This window comes from Saimiri boliviensis, chromosome 12, assembly GCF_048565385.1.
Source record: "Saimiri boliviensis isolate mSaiBol1 chromosome 12, mSaiBol1.pri, whole genome shotgun sequence".
Lineage (NCBI taxonomy): Eukaryota > Metazoa > Chordata > Mammalia > Primates > Cebidae > Saimiri > Saimiri boliviensis.
In genome coordinates, this window is record NC_133460.1 from 56,210,413 (window position 1) to 56,232,600 (window position 22,188).

The 22,188-nt window shown below is 44.7% G+C and overlaps 1 protein-coding gene across 30 annotated transcripts in view; it reads right to left on the bottom strand.

Moving 5' to 3' along the window:
* Positions 1-22,188, bottom strand: part of KCNMA1 (potassium calcium-activated channel subfamily M alpha 1) — a 765,877-nt gene that overhangs the window by 201,084 nt on the left and 542,605 nt on the right. For all 30 annotated transcript variants that reach the window (XM_074382450.1, XM_074382449.1, XM_074382451.1 and 27 more), the window contains exons 10-12: positions 11,675-11,785; positions 7,751-7,856; positions 5,930-6,012 (exon numbers count right to left, since the gene is read on the bottom strand). In XM_074382450.1, coding sequence (XP_074238551.1) covers positions 5,930-6,012; positions 7,751-7,856; positions 11,675-11,785 — 300 coding nt within the window. The remainder of the gene's footprint in view (positions 1-5,929; positions 6,013-7,750; positions 7,857-11,674; positions 11,786-22,188) is intronic.

A 22,188-nucleotide genomic window follows, 5' to 3' on the forward strand; every position in this document is an offset into this window, starting at 1 on the left:
GGACTCAGATACTACACACCATTGAGGACTACCTGAAACAGGGATGGAGCAGAAGCAACCTTCCATTGGACATGGCCAACAGTGTGGTGTATCAGTTTCCCATTGCCATGGCCAAACCTGGGAGCTTCCCTGTATCCTCTAGGCCCCAGAACATTAATATTGCCAGATCTTAGGGGATTGAAATGCTTCATATCTCAAGCCTTTTGTCCAATTACGAAATCAACTATCTCTTGGAATATGTTCATAGTGACCTAACTTTACAGGCACACACTAGGTCCTTTCCTGAAAGCAACTGTAATGCATGGATGAATGCCAGTCCCAGTTCCGTCTTTCACTACATACAATTTTGGGGAGGTACCATGAGGAAAAAAAAAGGCCATGAAAGAGGAAGCACTTTAATATGATTGATACCCAGGTTTCAGGATAGACAGTGAGAAAGAAAGCTCAAGAACTTGCCTCTATCTGTACTGGGCTCATGGGACCTGCCTTTCTATGGCAACGACCCAATGACTGAGAATTTACTACCCCTTCCCTAGAAATTTCTGCATAAACTGCCCCTTAATCTGCATGCAATTAAAAGTAGATATAAATATGACAGCAGAACTGCCCAGAGCTGCTACTCTCTGCCTACGGTGTAGCTCTGCTCTGCGGGAGCATTCAGGAGCTGTAATACTGCTGCTTCAATAAAGCTGTTTCTGTCTGCCCTACCACCAGCCTGCCCTTGAATTCTTTCCTGGGGGAAGCTAAAAACCCTCAGGGGCTAAGCCCCAATTTGGGGCTCACCTGTCCTGCATCAGGACCAGCAGCCAGGGCTATCCTGAGGAGTTGGCAACACTAAGTTAAGCAGTGTTCCCACCATACCTCTTGGTAGTGTGAAAATAAAATCACAAAACAGCCACAGTCTGTGTCCTGGGCATGAAAAATCTGAGGGCCCCCTGGGATGCACTGAGGATAGGATGTATGCAAGTGTGTCCTGACTGGGGAATGGGAGGCCTGGAGCAGGGGCTGCCAGCTTATTGCCTATGCAGACATTGAAAGCAAGCCCAAATCATGGGGCCTCCAGAGGTTTGCAATCTCCCACACCCTAGGGATGAGCTCAGAAACAATCTGCTGAGTCCAATTCTCCAAGTCAACAACCTGAGACAACAATGACCAATCAAACAAGCAGGATGATGAACAGTTCTAATTGTGACACACGCTTGTCCACTACCACAAAATATGATTTCTATGCAGGGCTCTTAGGATGAGATCAAGGACTCAGCCTTTCATAGCTAATAGAGAAAATGATGACTTAAACTCCGGTTAAAAGTAAGTGTCAAGGCGTTGCAGGGGTCACGATCTGGTGGAAAATTGTCTCCTACCTGCCCTCAGTCCAAACTCAGTGTTAGGCATGGCCTGCCCCCACCCCGGCCCTCACTTGTCCTCCCCACATCAATCATGGTGCTAAAGGGAGTGGCAGAGTGCCGATGAATGGAAACACCTGGGTTCCAGTCACAGCTATTGTACTAATGAACTGCTCCATCTTTAGGAAAACCCCGGGCTCTCTGTTCCCGTTTCCTCATCTGGACACTCGGGGCAACAGTACCTGCTTTATTTACTTCACAGGCTTGGTATGAGCGGCAAATGGGAGACCAGATGTGAAAACGCTTTGAAATCATTAAAAGTTCTCTCCACGTGTAAGTTATGGTTTTTGTCATTACCAAGTCTGTCAGAAATGACATTGTACATTTCCTTCTGTGACAAGGAGAGCTAAAGAATGGAATTTCACAGAAAGGCCCAAGTCCTAAGCCTAATCAGAAATGCAAATGCATTTATTATGAACGCCCCCACAAACTTCCCACCCAGCAGCGACACCCCCCCCCAACCCCTTTTAGTGCAGACATGGAGAGAAGGTAGCCAGGGAGCAGCTTTATCTGAAAAGCTGCAACTTGTGAATGTAGGAAATGGATCACGTGAAAGCCTCTCCCAGCACAAATTCACCCTGGGTTTTTGCACTTGAAGGATTTAATTTTATTTTTGAAAAAGTGTTGTGTTGGCCCATGCTTATAACTCAAGGACTTTGAGCCTCTGTCCGCCCTGCCTTGCAGTTCACAGCTTCAGCCAGTTTTCTGCATTAGCTCATTTCAAATGGATCTTTGACATTTTAATTTCAAAGGAGGCAGATTGGTCTCATTAAACTGAGGAGGAAGGAGGATTACACAAATAAGAGAAAGACAAAGCCCATTTTTAACCCTGAACTTCCCACTTCTTTTTGCTGCCAGGGCCTCATTCTGGCTCCACTTAATTACATTTCTGATACTACCTTTGACCAGTAATTTCTATGCCTCCTCATCCTGCCAGTTACCCTGGTACCTGCATGTCTTCATATCAACCCTAACACAGTTACGATTTAAATAAAATACTGCCATTAAGAGAGACACCCATTTCAAAGCTATTACTCAGGTAGCCCCAAACGACTCTGCGGGGTCAAAACATTAGGTTTCATCTTCTTTTGGTTTTCCATTGGTGTAGGGGGGAGACCCCATAAGTGCCAAGGCAGGAACCCGAAGCCTCAGCCTATATCCATATAAATAATGAAGAAGAGAGTAACTAGAAATATAACCATAGTTGTTATTAGTTATTCATAGGTGATCTTAGTTACTCACAGGTGATCTTAATTCTTCTACTAATACCTCTCAGGTAAGAAGTGTGAACACCGGTGACACTGTGAAAGGAATCAACCTAAGGCAAGACATTTTAAGCCCTGTCACTTTGTAAGGGCTGCTGGAGGGCACCTTGGCTGTGCAGCAGCGCCAGCGTTGGGAAAGTCTCGGACATTTAGCCAGCTAGGGAAGGACAGGTCCAAGATGGCCAAGACATCCCCTTCCCTGGAGGAGTCAGGAGAAAACTCTGCTCCTCCAAGCTCTTGCGGTAGGCCTGATGGCTGTCAGGTAGGCCCACAGACGTCCGGAGGCTTAACTGTCTCTATGTGATGCTGTGGGGCTTCAGGGGTCATGTTCCACGTATACTCTCGTGTTCCACTCCTGCACCTGGGTCCCTTTTTCTTAGAAGAGATAATCAGCAAAAGTAACGTAAATCTTAATGTCTTGGTTCTTTCTTGACAAGTATGGAAAAAGTGCTGACGCATTATGCTCCTTACCTCATCTCTTCTACCTGAAAGTCTTGGGCCCCTACTTATATGACACGTGATGTACTTGACCCTATCACTGACCACCAATGCCACACCCTACCTACCCTGCCTCCAGCTGTGCACCACGCCCTACCTACCCTGGCCCTGGTTTTGTACTCATTAAAAGTCAGGGCCGGGTGCGGTGGCTCAAGCCTGTAATCCCAGCACTTTGGGAGGCCGAGGCGGGTGGATCACAAGGTCAAGAGATCAAGACCATCCTGGTCAACATGGTGAAACCCTGTCTCTACTAAGAATACAAAAAATTAGCTGAGCATGGTGGTGCGTGCCTGTAATCCCAGCTACTCAGGAGGCTGAGGCCGGAGAATTGCCTGAACCCAGGAGGCGGAGGTTGCAGTGAGCCGAGATCGCACCATTGCACTCCAGCCTGGGTAACAAGAGCGAAACTCCGTCTCAAAAAAAAAAAAAAAAAAAAAGAAAGAAGAAAAAAAAAAAAAAAAGAGCGTCCAGGCACTCAGGGCCACTGCTGGCCTCCAGGCTTCTGTTGGCAGTGGACCTCTGGGCCCAAACTCTCTTTTCTCTATCTCTGTGTCTTGTGTCTTTTATTTCTACAGTTTCTCATCTCCATACCGACAGAAAGGGGCTCACAGGACCCTGTAGAGTTGAACCCTATAATTGGGAATTCTGAAGATAGCGAAGCCAGTTTCCTTAAAGAGTTACTTTTAATTTTTTTTTAATCATTTCTAATGACAGAAAAATGTGTCAAAAGTTGAAGATCCTTCTTACTTTAAAGAAAGGAACAAAGTGACACACCCAAACCTGAGGCTGGTGTAGCCACTGTGCAGCTGCAACTGATTAGGGAATGGGCCCAGGTGTGAAGCCAGATTCAGTTCTACCCTCCTTCCGAAGCCTGGCAAGCCCAGTGCTTAGCAGAATTGATGCATCAGCCTCCATAAAATGACCTCACTAAGCGTATTGCCAAAGAAAAGCGAGTGGCAAGAGAAGATGGTGCCAGATGTTGCCTGCCAGACACAAGGGCCAGAGGCTTAGGGGAGGGAGGACTGGCCCCTCTGAAGTGCACTGGAGGAATTCCCTCACCTCACTGATGGGAAAGCTCCCATCACGTGGGGCCACTGATGGAAAGCAAAGACAAAGGAGGTGCCGACGTTGTCATGACACAAGGGTAACTTCCTGACCTTCAACCTCAGGTAAGTTCTCAGGAGGCATTAAACCAAGCCGCAGGGAGAGGGGAAAGCTTTGGCCCTGAAAGAGGCTGTTCACAGTTAGGCAAGAGTTCCTGGGAGTGCAGTGAGACTGAAACCTCCCTGAATTTAGTTCATCTCTCCAGAAGCTTCCCTTGATCATTTTCTCTCAGCCCTCTTAACTCTACTGCAATTATGATAGAGAAAAGACAAATTCCAAAGGGCCTCTAAGTACCTGGAGCTAAATGCCTTGACTTTTTAGTCATTTCATTGTCACATGCCATGACTATTGGCTTTAGGCAAGGAACAAAAACTGAACAGTTGCTTTTTTCTGAATTAAGAAAAGAATAAAGTGTTGAAGTTGGGGCCAAGATGAGCAGTTGACAGGCCTAACCCATGTGCATAAAAAGCACTGTGCTGGGTTTCTCAGCGTAACCTCCCCTAGAAAATGTTCTGAAAAAAAAAAAAAAGCAGGAGCAGGGGAAGGGCAGTGCAGGGCCACAGTGATACACTCCTGTAATCCCAGAGTTTTGGGATGCCCAGGTGGGAGGATCATTTGAGGTTAGGAGTTCATCGAGACCAGCTTGGGGAACATAGCAAGACTCTGTCCCTACTAAAAAAAAAAATTTAAACTTGGCCGTGTATGGTGGCACATTCCTATAGTCTCAGCTACTCAGGAGGCTGAGGTAAGAGGATCACTTGGGCTCAGGAGTTCAAGGTTACAATAAGCTATGATTGCATCCCTGCACTCCAGCCTGGGTGATGGTCCGAGACTCTGTCTCTACCAAAAAAAAAAAAAAAAAAAAAAAAAAGAAGAAGAAAAACCAGGGAGGAGGTGGGAGAGGAGCGGAGGCTTGTAGTCAAATAGATTTGGAAAGTGTTCTATAGTACATTATCTCAGAGATTCATATTAGTATTAAAAGCACTGAAAAGGCTTTTAAGAAAGAACATTAATTTTGGGAAACTGGATGAAACAGCCTAACTGGTCACTAAACTCCTCTTTGCGGTGACAAGAATCAATATGCCATAGGCATACTTGGAAAGCCCTAATAAGGGGTTTGTCAGCCTTAACACTATTAACATTCTAGGCCAGACAATTCTCTGTTGTGGGGGCTGTGCTGTGCATTGCAGGGTAGTTAGCAGTGTCCCTGAGCTCTACCCACCAGATGCCAGCAGCACCAGATGTTATGACAACCAAAAACATCTCCCGACAATGTAAAATGTCACCTGGGGCATCTGCCTTTAGTTAAGATATCTCAGGCTCACTTACCTTAGGGAACATGGTACCTTAATTCAGGCCAGCATCCATCTCAATCAATTTCCTAGTTCTGTCTCAAGGAATCTCAAACCCAAGGCCAGCTGTAAGCCCCGGTGCTGCCACCTGCTGAGGGTGAGCTTCCTGTTGGCAACACCCTGTGTGCCACTGCCTCAAACCACACACACAGCCTTGGATGCCCTGGGCCTACACAGGTGGCGAGTTGTGGGGTGGCTTGTGGGGCGAAAAGCCTCACAGAGAGAGTCCTCTGTAGAAGACCCAAAAGGGCTGTGAATGGCCACAGACCGCAACGCCCAGGGCCTTCCCCAACACCCCAGGACTTACCTCATGATGTTCGAGGCATCCTCCGCATCCGGGTCCGCGCAGTACTTGTTCGCAAGGATCAGGCACGCATCTGCTGACTCTATCTAAGACACCGAAAGGAAAAATCACAGAGCACACACATATAAATAGCCACGCTCAACTGTAGTCTCTCTCTTTTGACAGCTCTTGGGGAAGCTGGTGCTTTGCAAGGGGAGGGGAAAAAAAAAAAAAAAAAAAACAATCCCGAGAGCCTGAGAGATTATAAACATTTCATCTTGTTGCTGTTGGAGGGTACAACATGTACCTTGGTAATTATACTTTTCATTTGGCATCGTTGCTTACGTGTAGGATTTGCAGATTTCTTTAAATAACAATTAATTAAGCCTTTCAGTCTCCTCCCCACCTCCTTTCCAAACCATCTGCACCATCATCCTAATTATTCCCATCAGGAATTGGAGGTGGGTGGGTTAAACCCCTTCTCTCCGGTTAGCAAGTTAACTGAGTATTGGGGATTCAGAAATGTACACTCTGAAATCCTTCATCTGACCTTTTTCATATCTTCATTTTCTATGGACTGACAGATCAGGGTTCTAAATCAGATAATATCACCATATTGCTTAGGATTCAATTAGTATTCAGATACTCAAAAGACAAAAAATCTATGTATGAAATGATGTGTTATAGATGAACTCAAAATACACCTACTGACTTATCCAAACACGAATCCACCAGGGTTTATTCCTTAGAGGGGACCATGAGTTTGATGTGCTAATAATTGCCTGCATTTAAATTAGGTCCACTAACAATAACAATTGTCCCTACGTTCTCATAAGATTTCACATAAGCCATAACTTGGATTATGTCTGGATAATATTAAGATTAACCAGACTCTGTAAGCCTAAGAAACCTTATGCTGGCTCAGGTCTGCAATCTGCCCTACTTGGTATGTTGTGCTTAATAGATCGTTCCTGGATTTTGAGTGAGGGCATAATATTCTTCATGGTATGTCACAAAGTGTCTCTGATTTCTTTAATGATGCAAAGAATTTATCAAAATCCTTTTGGATGACTCATCTTGGCCAATTATATTACTTACAGAATTATGTGGTGATTACAGCACTCAGACTTCAGTGGATTCACAATATGAATTTACACTCACTGGCATGCAAATATTGAACATGCTTACAAAATGTATATTACATAGGTGAATTAACAGATGCCATTTTGCCTTGTACCTGTCCCTTCTAAGCCTCAGGTGTGCTTTATGAGAAGATTCTAACTTACCACGTTCTGGAAAAAAAGATTCGCCCATTATCAATGATACCAGATAACTGTATATTTAGATTTACACCCTGAGTCTTCGGTGGGGAAAAAAGAAAGCTCAAATGTTTTATAGCTTAGTAAAATTTTATTTTATACTTTAGCTTAATGTTTCTTTCAAATGTAAATAATATATGCCAGAGCTATATTGAGTCCAATTTAAGTGTTCGATACGGGAATTACTCGATTATTATGTTGTATAAAGCCTACTGGGTCCATACAACTGGTCCGTTTCCTTGAGTAGTAGCTGATATTGAGGAAACCAGCAAAGTAAGTTTCATGTATGACCAGTCCAAGTGTGGTATGCTTAAAGGCAGTGTTGCATATGCCAGCAGAAGGAGGTCCTGTGACCAGTGGAACGGTGACATCAAGCTTGCTGGTATCTGATTAATCTCATTAGGGGTTTAGGAGATGACTCGTGGCCATCCCAGAAGGTGTGTTCCCTCACCAGAGTCAGGAATCCTCCCCGCCCCCGACCCCCACCAAGATGGAATAAAAGCAGAAGTCACCTCTTCTTCCTTACCTTGACTCTTGCAAGGTCATGTGGATTGAGAACTGAACCCTGATAAAATTCCACCTGAGTAAAATGTCGTTTGAACAGAGCTTCAAGCTCCAGGTTGGGAGAGATGCTACACGGGGAGAGAAGAAGCCACTATTAATAATAATGAACTCGGTCAGGGGTTTTGGCCTCCACGGGGTCCTTCCTCTAATTTCCACAGGAAGCCCTGGGGCGAGGCTTTGACCTTCCAAGTCGCCCTTTTGCTTGCCATAAAGAAAAGACTCACCCTCAAGGGAAGTAAAACCCAGCCCAACTGAAAACCAAACTAGTACCACGGTAAAAGAAAGAGGTTCTTCAGCTTTAGGAAGGCCAAGACCTCAGGGCAAAATGTCTTCTCTTCAGTATAAATGGAATTCCCATCTTATAAATAGGGAAGCTGAGTTGTGCCTTTAGTGGGCTGGTTCATTTTATGTGTACAGTGCCACCGGATGCCCACATCCAACGTGATTTCTGGGTGTGTCTGGGAGTGTCTCTGCATGAGACTGGCATTTGAATCTGTGAATTCAGTAGACTGACTTTTTCTGTGGGAGTGGGCATCATCCAGTCCTTTAAGGGTCTGAAGAGAATAAAGCAGAGGACAAAGGCGTTTGTCCCTTTTGCTTCTTGCTTGCCCGCTTGAGCTGGGCATCTTTTGTCATTCTCCTACCCTTAGAGTGGGGTTGACATTGGCTCTATGACTCTCCAGCCTTCAGACTCAAACTGAAAACCACCACCAGCTTTCCTGTGTCTCCAGCTTGCCGGTGGCAGACCCTGGGACTTCCCAGTCTCTGTATTTAAGTGAGCCAATTCTTCCCAGTAAATCCCTCTAGAGATAGATAGATATAGACAGATATAGACAGATATAGATAGATATATCAATATATAGATACCTATCTATATCTGTATTAGATATGATAGATATATCTAATCAATCATATATATATATATATATATATATATATATATATATGTCTCCTATTGACTCTGTTTCATTGGAGAACCCTAATACAATCAAGGATTAGCCAATTCCCTTGGGCGAGCCATCCTGTTGTTCCCTCCATCATGAACCTTTCTGCTCTGTGCTGCATGGACTTCTCATTCCCCAAGGCTTGGATCAAAAAGTGTCACTCTGAGCAGCCACAGACAGACTTAATTTACTCTCAGAATTGTTCTTGATTCACATACATGTATGTGACTCATCACATTTCTTGGTGCCGAGCTGTACTGACACCTTTCTCTTTGGAGGACAAGGATTAAACAGTGGACCTATTTATTCATATGTTATTTGTGCAGAGATGAAAAAGACTGTCTATAAGGTACAGTGCTAGGCACTGGGAGATGATATTTAGTTAGAACTTACTATATGCCACGGACTGTGCTAAGTCAACATTTGCCTAACATTTGTGAAGTCCATAATAATAATAATAATAATAATAATAATGTTTTCTAACATTTACTATATGGCAGACATTTAAATAAATAATAGTAAAATAGAATTATACATAAATAAGTAAAATAAATAATATTTATTTTATTGAGACAGAGTCTGTCTCTGTCACACAGGCTGGAGTGTAGGGGCAGGATCTCAGCTCACTGCAACCACCCAGGTTCAAGCAATTTTCATGCCTCAGCTTCTGGAGTAGCTGGGATTATAGGCGTGTGTCCCCACTCCTGGCCAATTTTTGTATTTTTAGTAGAGACAGGGTTTTGCCATGTTGGCCAGCCTGTTTTGAACTCCTGGCCTCAAGTGATCCACCCACCTTGGACTCCCAGTGCTGGGATTACAGGCGTGAGCCACCATGCCTGGCCTTGATGAGTAGTAACTCAGTTAAATCTCAAAACAACCCTATAGGAAGGTATGTCATTAACCCAGAGCTTTAAGAGGTTAATTAATTAACTGGGCCACCTACTATAAATCTGACATTGATAGATGTTAGGGACACAAAGGTGAATCTTAGCAATAGAAGCATTAGCAGCCAGCTTTTCTTGTTTTTATTATTATTATTATTTTTTGAGATGGGGGCTGGAGTGCAGTGGTGCAATCTTGACTCACTGCAACCTCTGCCTCTCAGGCTCAAGCCATCCTCCCACCATAGCCTCCAGAGTAGCTAGGACTACAGGCACGTGCCACTGTGACTGGCTAGTTTTTATATTTTTTGTACAGATGGGGTCTCACTGTGTTGTCCAAGCTGGTCTTGAACTCCTAAGCTCAAGTGATCCTCCCACCTTGGCCTCCCAAACTGCTGGGATTATAGGCATGAGCAACTATGTCTGACTAGCTTGTTTCTTCAAACTAAAAGAGTGGATGAAAGAAAAGTGGCTGTCTATATGAATCTGAGCAGTCTTTTGAACCCATGACAAGTCACATCTTTTTCAGAAGAATGCCACAGACTAATGCTCTTTGAAAAAGATGTCCCCAGTCACTTCTGCCACCTGATCAAAATGACGTAAGCATTCCTTGATGTTGTCTCTAATGATTACGTGTATGTTCATCCTGAAATGCCCAACCCATGAGGGGGCCCAGCCCACACATTATACCTCTCCTGAACTTTCCAAAATGCTCAGCAGAGGACGGGCCACACAGTGGGTAATTGGTGGCTAAGCACTGAATGGAACCTGTGGGTACTTGCTCCCGTACTACCATAGCCTGGTCTGCCTTTTCAAAGTTTGGAGAAATCAATGCAGAAAAGAAAAATGCTAGTGCCCCAACATGGTGACAAGTCAGAAGTCCTAGCATTCTGTGAGCAAATGCCAGAGGATGGCGATCCACAAAACAGGGAGTTTATAGGGAAACTGACCTCAGTGGAACCTCAGAGTAGGGCCGAGTGCTGAGTGGTCAACAGCACGTCGAGCCAACACAAACATGTGAGCTTTGTTCTGAACTTTTGCAATGTGGTTCCAGGACTAGCTCCATCTCCATAAAACAAGACGACCATGGCACCACACATGTCACCATAGTGGAGCCCCCTAATTCTCTCCATTCCTGGGGCAGACTACCTTTTACCTAAAAAGAGGATTAGGCAAAGCTGAAAACCTCAACACTGGGTAGAAGGGAGACACTTTGCTTTACTCCCCTGTAAAACACACAAGCTAAGACCTACCTCCTAAGTGGAATATACAGCCAAATATATTTATTTTTCGTGCTAATAGCTAACACTTGTTGAAGCCCTACTGGATGCCTGACTCTGCTATGCACACTTCACATGGAATACTTCATTTCATTCTCACCACAGCCCAACTAGGTAGAAACTGCTATCATCTCCATGATTTATGGATGAGGAAACTGAGGCACATGGAGGTGAAGTAACTTGCTCAGCCAGTAATTGCTTGAATCAGGATTCAGTTCAGGGAATCTGAGTCCAGAGTATGTACTTTTGCTCTGTCTGTAGCATAAATGATAGCCTGTATGTGCAGTGACTGGCTAGGGTACCACGCTGGGGGTTCCTAGGAGTGGCAGTTGTTATTACTATTACCTTATATCCTGCTTCCTCTTAAGTTGGTGTCTTGCTTGGTCAACTCACTCCTGCACTCCTAACGTATCCACACCATATAGCTAATCATCCCACAGCACATGCTGTGGACACGCCAGATTGCTAAGGGGACAATGATGATGACTTGGACCCACAATGAGCTCCACTGTTATTTCTTCCAGAGACAAACTCGGATGTGGTCCCAGAATCGCCTCCACAGAGACAGGCTCTGCTCTCATCATTGAACCAGTGTGTTGCTTCCCTTGCCATTGGTTCTCTAGTATCTTCTCCAATGAGGCCAACAGGGATCATGGCTTATCCAACTCTGGTCCTATCCGCAGTGCTATTCCCCATAACCTCCACTCTTACAGACATTCAAGGAGTCCTCCACAGGGTGCGTGGTTGGGCAGAGGGTCTGACAGCAACAGGAGCCTCTTACTTGTGAAGAAAAACGATCTCCACATTGACATCGTCCCGGTCCTTGTGCAGAAAGTCCTTCAGGAAGTTGGAAACACTCTCCAGAGTGATGTGTCCGCAGACCACAATGTGCCTGAACGGGAGAGGCCAGTTAGATCAGGCCAGGCCCCACGACAGGACCCCACATCCCACCCCCTGGCAAGACAGCAGAAGCCAGGCAGCTGCAGGGGAAGCATTCACCTCCTCCCTCCGCCTTCATAAAAGCCCAGCTCCCATCCCCGGAGGGCTGTGAGGCAAAGCAGCAGTGCTAGCAGGTGCTCAGAGACTCCTAGACAGAAAAGGCATATGGCTTCTCACCTGATGCTGCACAAAATCCTATTAAAAGCCCAACCGTTTGGCCAAGTGGTTTTATGCATTTAACAATAAGTGACATTATGCTTGCGCTTAAATGCTGCATTATCAAGTCCCTTGCAGATTCATATCTCTCCCTTTCTGCCCACAAAGCGTCCTCCGGGGAGATTTACTGTATGAGTCTTGGTTTATGACATAGAGCTTATCAGGTAATGAGATAACAAATCTTGCTGAAACGATGATTTTGTGTGTAAGAAAGCAGACTTTTATCAGGGTGGCTAATGTGAGGCCTGACATGTTATAGGCTCTGCTGGCCATAAGCAGTAAAAAGGAAATTTTGCATTTTTCCACCATAACTCCTCCGACAATGGGGGCATGTAACACTTTACAGTAAGTGAGCATTACTCAGGGCTAAATGGGGATGGGACATCTATGGAATGGAAGATCATGCTGGCTGGCTGTGTGTCCCCAGAGGGTTGCTTCCTTAGGGTGCCTGGGATTACCAGGAGAGCCAAAGGAATTTACCTCAAAATGGGGAGATGCCAGGAAGGAATGAGGCTGGAATTGCTCGCCTTGTTTGAGGGTAGTTTGGACTTCTGTTTCTGGAAATCATTTCTCTCACACGGAAGAGATAAGCCCCTCTTCCAGAACTATTGAGACTGACAGTCCTTCCAACAGCTCTGGGCTTCTGGACCAATCTGACTTTGACACCAGGCTATGCCGTGGCCACTTATATTTGCTACATGATGCCCAACCAGGAGTAAGCTCTTTGATGCAAGATTCAGCCACGAGACAAAAAGCCCGGGACTGGCTGTGGAGATAAAACCACTGGCTTCTAGTGAAGAGACTGTATGTAGCAAGAGGCTCAGCGCCTGTCCCTGTGTTCCCCAGGCTGACGTGACAGAGGCTGAATCTCTAGCTGTGCTTTGAGACTTGGGCAGGTGGTGAACATGCAGTATGGTAATTTCCTGGGTAAAATTTAGAATGGCCAGGTCCCTCGCACTTCATAATTGCTCTGTGCACATTCCAGTAAGGCAGAAAGCTCATTGGCTGGAGGTGGCTCACAATAGGAGGCAGTGATGATGGCTTACGCAATGTTCCATTAGATGCCATTATAAGAGCCTGCCCTTTCGTTGTAATTTGGTGCTTGACTAAGTATGTGAGAATAATGCAGTAAACTCATTGGTGAAAGGATAATGATGCAGAACAAAGAGTAAATCAATAATATGCACGATGTAGTTAATAATATCACCATTATAGACTGTTATTGTTACGGTGGTGCACTTAGCAATCAGTCACGCCGTGGCCACCAAGGGGAGGGAAGAGCGTCAATGAGCGACTTCAAAAGAGATGTCTTAACATGATCACTTTGCTCTCCTGCTAGGTTGAGGGAGCTCCCTTAGCCACCCATCCAAATTTTATGCGCAAAGCCCATATGACTAACCCTCTCGTATACAGTGAGTAGTAAAAGGTTGATATAACATAACACACAGTATATCAGAATACACAATATAAATTGAACACTTGGATGATATGCATTTTATCATATATTTTAAAATGTTTATTGTGGCACATGTGCATTTACAAAGACAAACTACTTCAAATAAACTTGCATGTTCTGAGTAAGATTTCAGACTTTGAATTCACCAAATGTGTTTGAAGTGAATGAAAAACAGAATTTCCCTAGCCACCTAACTTCCTTGCAACTGACAATAGGGCTACTTTGCCATTCTAATGCCATCTGCACATAGACTTCCAAGATTCAGAGCGAGGCCAACATGAATCCAATGTGTGGGTGTCTGCACAGGACAGATGCGTGGTCTAGGCCATTCTCATCACTTGGATGTGAAAGTAAGCCAGATGTGATTCCCTGCTCTGCGACCAAGGGTATGTGTTAGCCTGGGCGAGGTACTTACTCCCATTCTATGCAGAAGGAAGCCAAGAGGTTAATACCATCCAGCCAGCCTCCTGTACCAGGCATTGTAAGTTCAAAGTTCTATACCAGCGTAAGCCTGGTTATTACTCAAAGCTAGACTCAAATCAATACAGGTCTGGGGAAATGCCTGAACATTCATCCTTCCTGCCCAGGATGCAAAGAACTGAATGAACATGAGCCAGCATCCCCTCCTCCTCTCCTGAAATCATTCTTCCCTGGGAAAGATGTGTGAGAAGTACAAGGGAGAAGATGAGTTCCCCCCTCTCATCCTTGAATCAAAAGCTCAGCTGGCTGATTTATTCAGCTTTAGAAAAAGTCAGGGTTCTCTTCCTTGAAAGTGTGCCGGGTACATATAAAATATATTCCAATGCAATCAATATTATCCCTTAAGCCTTTAATTAACTTTCACTTCTCTTAAGAAGTAGACAAATGCTGGCAAGTGTGAGGAGAGAAAAAGGATTGACTTTTTTCATTTGGTGCTAGCTATCCAATACCATTCTAGACAATTGAAAATATATCTTTTAACTACAGCATGATTTCTAGGTGGAGAGCAGTCTTTATCAAAAAAGGAAGAAAAAAAATCTTCCTTCCTTCAAAGTAATTGGTAGTTTTGCTCAGAAAAAAGCGAGATTGATTGAAAGCAGATTGCCTTTTTGCCCAAGGAGAGTTATTAGGTACATTATCATGGCAACCTTGGAGAACCCATATTGTTCCAATCGGTCCTATATCTGATGTGCAGATTTATGGCTTCCCCCTTTTGTGCCAATAATCATTTCCCTCCATTTTGTTTTCCATACAGTGAAAGTTATCAAGGAGCCCGCATATTGAAAATGTTTGAATGCAGTTAGAATTGATGGATGGGGAAAGGCTGCCTCTAACTCTACAATCGGTATTAGGAGTTCTGCTTCCACCAGCCTGTGTCTGAGGAGGGCCCTGCAGAAGCATGAGGGATGGATGGCGAATGGGAAACATTTATTTACCGGAAATATTTTCAAGACTTTTGAAGATTCCAGGGCCATAGTTTGGGAAACGATATTATTACAGGAAGAAGAGAACTAGAATTTATTGCATCCCCAAATATGAGAGATATCGTCAAAAATACTCTAAGATAGAGAGCAGGGTGTGACCTCATTGGAGGCAGAGTAATGGCTGTTCACAGGGCATGATTTGAAGAATGCCAAAAAAAGACACTCAACCAAGGTTATCGCTGTTGGGTTCCATGACACCTACACATTTACCATGTGAGATTCATACTCTGATAGCCCTGTGTTAACTCAGCTCAGACAGTAAACAACTAAATAGTCTTGGACAATATACCAAGTTTGCATTTTACAATTAAAAAGCCAGAGCCTTTGAGGGGCCAGAGCTAGTGCCAGATTCATGAAGTTATCCTGAAATTTAAGGAGATGATACATGAAAGGGCCAAGTAACCTGGCCCATGGTAAGCACTATCAGTTGGTTAAGTGCCATATGATATCTGTAAATCAGGATGTAACCAATATAGCATTCTGTGGCCTGTATAATCTCACCTAATCCTTCAACAACCCCGGATTCTCACTACCTGAATCTTTTCAGATAACCTTTCTGAAACTCTTTCCTCAAGTTATATGCCTGGCATCCCACAGCAAATAAAACTAATTTGTCCAGGATGTGGTCGGGGTCTCCCGTTTCAGTTCCCACTAAGATGAAGGTGGTAGTGGAAAGGGCAGCAGCTTGTATATCTCAGCTTCTCCTTCAGCTCAGGCAGAGATGGACCCAGAGAGGTCCTCCGGGATATGTGGTGGAGGGGGTATTGGAGGGATCCTCCACTGGCCAAGGGAGAGGTTTAGTCTGGGGATTGGAGTGGATAAACTATCAGAGTTTTGTAATCACTGGAGTCTGGCTGGATACGTAGTATCATGATAGTCTCAACAAAGTCTGATTACAGGCAGAAATCCTAAGTCCTACTGGTCAGGAACTCTAGGCCAAACTTAACTGAAGCCATATGATTAGGGCAGCCAAGAGGCTGCAAAGCGATGCAGATGTCCATTTTATTTTATATTTTATTTTATTTTTAGAGACAGGATATTGCTCTGTTGCCCGGCTGGAGTACACTGGTTCAATCATAGGTAATTGCAGCCTTGAACTCCTGGGCTCAAGCGATCCTCCTGTCTTAACTTCCTGGGTAGCTGGGACTATAGATGCATGCCACCACAGCTGGCTAATTTTCTTTTGTTTTTTTGTAGAGATAAGGCCTTGCTATGTTGCCCAGACTGGTCATGAACTCTCAGCCTCAAGTGATCTGCTCACCTTGGCCCACAAAGTGCTGAGATTACAGGCATGAACCACAGTGCCCTACCCCAAATGTGTATTCTAGATATGTCACGTACAGCTTAGGACTTCCTCACCAGCCCGGAATCTAGAAGATAACAAGAATCTTAATGATCCATTTACAATGGGGAATATTTAGGAAAGTTCAGCTGTGAGAGTAGCTAAATCTCTCCGTATCTGTGGCTCTGGATCTGAACGTTTTTAGACCACCAGCAATTGTCATGACCAATGATCTATAGAGCCTGATCGCTCAATTTGTGAAGATGACCAGTAGACTTCAGTCAGTAACCATTTCTCATCTGATGAACTCTTTGGTTTTTAATGCTTTGTCTAGATCTGTAAACAAATATTTCTTGGGCAGGGATAACATAAACTAAACATAAGCTAACAGGTCCTGGCTTAGAATAAAAGATCCACCTCAGACACACAAGGAACCTTCTTTGATGCCAAAATAGTATCCAATGGCACTTTCTGGAGAGGAATTACTCATCCAGTGTGAGCAAGTAGTGGCTGGTGCCAGGTCAGGGCTCCGTAAACATGGGCTGGGTTAACCAAAAAGGGCAGTACTGGTGGGTCATGGCACTGGAGGCATAAGAATGACTTCATGAGAAGAATGCCTGATGATTATGAATGCTACTGAGGGTCACCATAAATTTGCCAGTTGCTTATTCCATGGGCATATCTTCACTAAATGTACATGGGTGTGCTTCTCCTGCTGTTTAAGCGTCGCCACCTCCAGAATGAAATCCCACACATTCTCCCCAGTCCCTCTGCTCTCTTTGCGGTGATGGGCCAGGAAAGCCTGCCAAGCTCAGCCAGTACTTCAGCTTCAGAGCTCAATTCCACGGGCACACAGGACAACCTGGGGGAAGTGACTTAAGGCAGAATGCAGAAGAGGCCAGGAGGGCAGTGAATGAAGCCTCCAGAGAGCCATTGAAGATGAAGATGACTTTAGGTCTATGACAAGGAAAATCTAAATGCTTTTCACAAGCCTCAGCTACTGGTTCTTAGAGTCAGTAGCCTTTGAAAAGGGAAACTGTGACCCTGAGATAGTCACAGACGGCCCCCTCCCACATTCTTATGTTTATGTCGGCATCTGAATGAATGGCCCTTCGCAATTGTCCAGCACCTTTCTTCCCTTTGATGTGGAAACAGGTTGCAAGGTGAGTGCCAGACCCAGGGTACAACACCTCCCTCAGTTTTCTGCCTTCTGATGAAAGAAAGCAGTTGGTACCAGGAAAAAAACCCCTAAACTGGGAATTGGGAGACTTGGGGGGGGCAAGTCCTCCATGATCTGGGGCCAGTCACTGTAAAATGAAGAGGCCCAGGCTGACTGGGCTGCACCCACCAGACACTGACGAATCCTCGCACAGGGCTCCAGTGCTCTGCCCCCGCCCTAGTTCACGCCATCATCATACCTTGTCTAGACGTCTGCCACCGCTTCCTAATCGATTTCCCTATTTACTCTCCCTGCTGCCCCCACCACTCTCACACTCCCTCAGAAAAGCCGAAGAGAAAGGACGGCAGCAAATCCTACAGCGATCAGGTTCTACAAGGGTGGGGAGGCCTTAGATCTTTCTTTAGTGGAGCCTCGCTCTAGGAAGACAATGTAAAATGCACAGCTCTGGGCTGTTTATTTTTAAAGATACTATATCCATTTTTACTGGAACAAGTATAAAGAACTTAAAAAACCCAGAGCTATCCTGTCACAATAAATCAGACAGAGTAAATTGAAAATCCTATACAGCTTTCCCTGAATCCATTGTGCTCACTTTGTCAAAGAGGTAGATGAAATGTGGCACATATTGATCTAGATGTCTCTGTAAAACTATAATATTTATATCAAATACATATGCTAGACGCTCTCTGTCTTTCTGCTGAGCCTTCTAATCATGCTTTCCTCATCCTGCCCCTCCCAAAATGCATCTCACCATTGGTAGCCCCTGATATGATAGGAATGGATTTTAACAAGTACTTCTCAAGGGAACCAGCAGCATCATAAAGGAAGCAAGGTGTGGCGGGTTAGAGACCCAACGACCCAAACTACACAGCGGTCAGCAACCGAGCTTCACGTTTGCCCTCCTAGGTTGACCTTGAGCCCTCAGTGTCTGTATCACCACCTCTCCATGACACTCTTGCAAGCTGGGCTTTCCTTTCCTTCTCATGTGGTAGTGCTTTTCTTTGCTACTTTGTCTTAATGCAGCTTTCCCTGATTCGGGGTATGTCCTTCAGGGTTACTGTTCCCCAGCTTTTCCCTTGAGGCTCAATCTCCCCTGCCAAAAAACAGGACTAATCCAACTCCCACCTTCCCACTTCCTCCTTTACTCAATGTCTCAAAGGGACTGACTTCAGTAAAGATGGGAGAGACATCATGGGCACATGAAGCCTAACTCCAGGCTGCACTTGTCCTCCTACCCTACCCCAGGACCTGGCTTGGAACCCCCGAAACCTGCTGGGCTTTCAAGAACTAGTTGCTGACCGATGAACTGGTTGACAAAGTATGCATCTTGAAGACTCTATGCCATGGTAAGCGAGGAAGAAAATTAACAGGTAGTTCACTGCAAGCCTGTCAGACCACAGGCATATTTCACCACCCTGAATCTACTTATAGACCTGAATCTACTTGCATATTTCAGGTCTATAAGGAAGCTGTACAGATGAGGAGAAAAATAACCAAACAAATGAGAATGTGTATCAGTCCCACAATCCCAAACCATGACTATCACTACTTCCTGTTAAAATATATTTTTTAAAAAAGGAGTTTCAGCAATAAGATAATTTCCTACCCATAGACACATCTAGTACTTTGCTAATCACAAAGGAAGGAAATGCATTCTCCCTCCTAGTGAGGAAGTGAATAAGGTAATCATCTTCTCCAGCTGTCAATGGAGCTGTTCTGGATGTGGCAGGCTGCACTGCTGTTTCCCTAAATGGGGGCAGAAGTCTGAGCACATAGATGCAACAGTGCAGCAAAGGCACCTCTAAAGCAGAGCGCCAAGGTCAGAGGACAGACAACTGGCAGCCCCAGTAGGGAATACCAGAATGTCCTACCTGGGCCAAAGCTTTATGTCTTACTGCACGCAGATGGCCAGAACCTCAACTACCCTAGAGGGATCTGTGTCTTCACCTCTATCCTCCCAAATCACAGTCAGTCCTCCATAATTAGACTGTGGATGAGAAATGATCACACGTATTTTGTAGCTTGTAGCCTACATGGAGCCTCAGTCCAAGTCTTTAAATTCCGAGAACCTCACTGTGAGGGACATTGGTTGTTTTTGCCTGTCCTGCATACACTGTCCCTTCTGTGGACAGTACCTCATTTTAATTTGGGGAACTCCTACTCCCCAAATTAAATACGGTCTCCCAATTACATAGTCTTGGGAGCTTTAGTCAAGAACTCGGGCCCAAGTGAGGCCAATCAGTACTTTTAAATCTTGGAAGGATTGACACTAATCACAGTGGGAGTCGATTCAACCTGATTACAAAACCCTGTAATGACTGCCCCCTAGTTTCTGCTTCCTCAGCGTCAGAACTACATCTCTGGCTCTCTTCTGTCCTTTCCGGGATCTCGCTCTTCAGTTTTTCACTGGAATCTCTAAGGTACGACAATCTTAAAAAAGTAATCCTTTTCTGCTTAAGTCAGCATAAATCAGTTTCTGTTGCCTGCAACCAAAGAATCCTAACTGGTGACTTGTTTACCTTCACTTTGGTTCTCACCTAATTCTCGCTGTTACCTAGTATGCAGGTATTAATCACCACCATTTCGGTTTCTTTCTCTCTCTTCCTTTCTTTCCTTCCTTCCTCCCTGGAAGGGGAATTCTGCAGCTTTTTTCAGTAAGCAATTCCACAGTTGCTGAACCCTCACAAACTGCACTGGTTCTTTCTATGTCTCCCTCCCTAACACCCTCACCCCTCTGCATCTTATTCATCCCATTACTTTGGGCTTGGTGGCCTTTGGCCATTTTTAATTAAGCAAATCTTCCCTTGACCTGACTCTTCCAATCCTAGATGGTTCTCTGCTCTTACAGAGAAATCAGGGAGCTGAATGGCACTTCCTTTTTTGGGGATCAAAGCAGATTTGCCTGTCTTCACTTGATAATGCTGGTTCTTTACAAGCAGAGACTGAAAGAAGACTAAGGCAAGCAAAGGTCAGCCTCACTCTTCAGGGATGAAGGTGGAATAGAGGGAGAATGAGTCCAAGCAAAGAAATGGTTCTAAATCTTGCCAGGGAGAAGGTTTTGATTTGCATAGTGAGTCCCACCTCCTTCCCTAACACCACTGGTGAATCATGCATCACGGTCCTTGAGCACATGCTGTTGGGACTAATCCTCCCATAATGACAATCATATCTTGACATATCTTTGCCTTGTTCTCCACCCACACCCAAGGGTATTGCCACAGCTACCATAAGCTGCTAGCCATTCACTCTGTAGACTCAACATATTTGCATAGGCCCCAGCAGACCTCCAGCATCTGTTAGTCACCCAGGGACTGGGAGGAGCTATGGGTTAGAACTCGTGACAGACCACAGCAGGACCTCTGTGGGATCCGGAAAGGAGTGGACCTCAGGGTGGCATCAGCAGATTCCCCACCCTCCAAATCTTTCTGAACCCCTCTTGTACTGGTTCTGTAAGTTTTTAGGTGAACAAGGCACTCTGCTGTTACCTATGCTCTCCATTGTTCCAATGGGTATGTTCAACAATGTGAATCATCAAATGCTTTTGGGAGGCTTCCCTCTAATGTCTCCTGCTTTCATGTTTATTTTATACTTCCATAATTTTATTGAATAAAATACCTGAAAAACAGCATTTCACTGGGAAGATGCTCCTACATACTCAAGCTTCTGTGTCACTGCCACTGCTTCCTTGGGTGGTTCTGATTGGTCAGAAGCTCAGATAAGCTCCAGGAGAGCAAGAAACACATTTTACCCACAGCACCCAGCACAGAGCCTGGCACTTGGTGGGGATTCAAATTATTGTTTGTTGAGCCAATATGTTAGAATGGGAGCTCTCCTAAGGCTGATCGATACACTAACTGACATTTGCCTTTGGAGTCAATGGCAAAGGCTCTCACTGAGATGGGCACATATCTACCTCTGAACTGCCCCCCGTCCTCTTATTAGAAAGGTACAAAGAGGGGAGATAGAGATTGCTTTTTACTGCAGCTGGTACCCACATTCAGAGCAGCTCCTGTGGTTCTAGGGGTGAGAGAGGCCATTGTGATGCAACACCAGTACTGGCTGTGGAGACTGGAACCCTCGGGACAACAGAATCAGATTTCCATGACTTTCACACTGTATTGGCCTTATAATGTTTTAATAAAAAGAGACACTGGACTTGGCCAGTTAGAAAGTTTCCTGGTTTATTTTCATAGTATGATGACAGCAGCATGGAAGAAACCCCAAATCTACCAGGAACCATTTTGCACAGCTCTGGAAAGAAATCTAGCAGAGTGAATGACATGGTGCAAGGACAGAAAACACGAGGCAACCTAGTGTGGGATGGTTGCACTTGCTCCTGAGATTCTGAATCTACCTGGCAAGGATTCACCCAATCAAAGGAGCCATTGCGCAGACTCTTCTGCAATTATAATTTGAAAAGTCATATTCAGAATTATTTTTTAATGAAAGAGAATATTTGAGAGTGCAAGCCTAGGCTTGAATATGACTTTTTTTTTTTTAAGGTACATAGTTCATCTTCCACCTACATTTCTATTCTTGTTTTCAGAACAATAGCTGGAACATTTTGCTAAGTGTGTGGAAGGGAAGAGTGACAGCAGGAAAGGAGGGGGGTTTCATTCTATCAGAATTATCAGGAAATTGATTTAATATGCTTCCAAGTCTCTTTAAATAGAGCTTCAAGTTTGAAAGAGACTGAAGATATGGCTTAGAGGAATCCAAAACAGATGCCCAGATAGAACTGCCCACGTCCCTCGCCCAC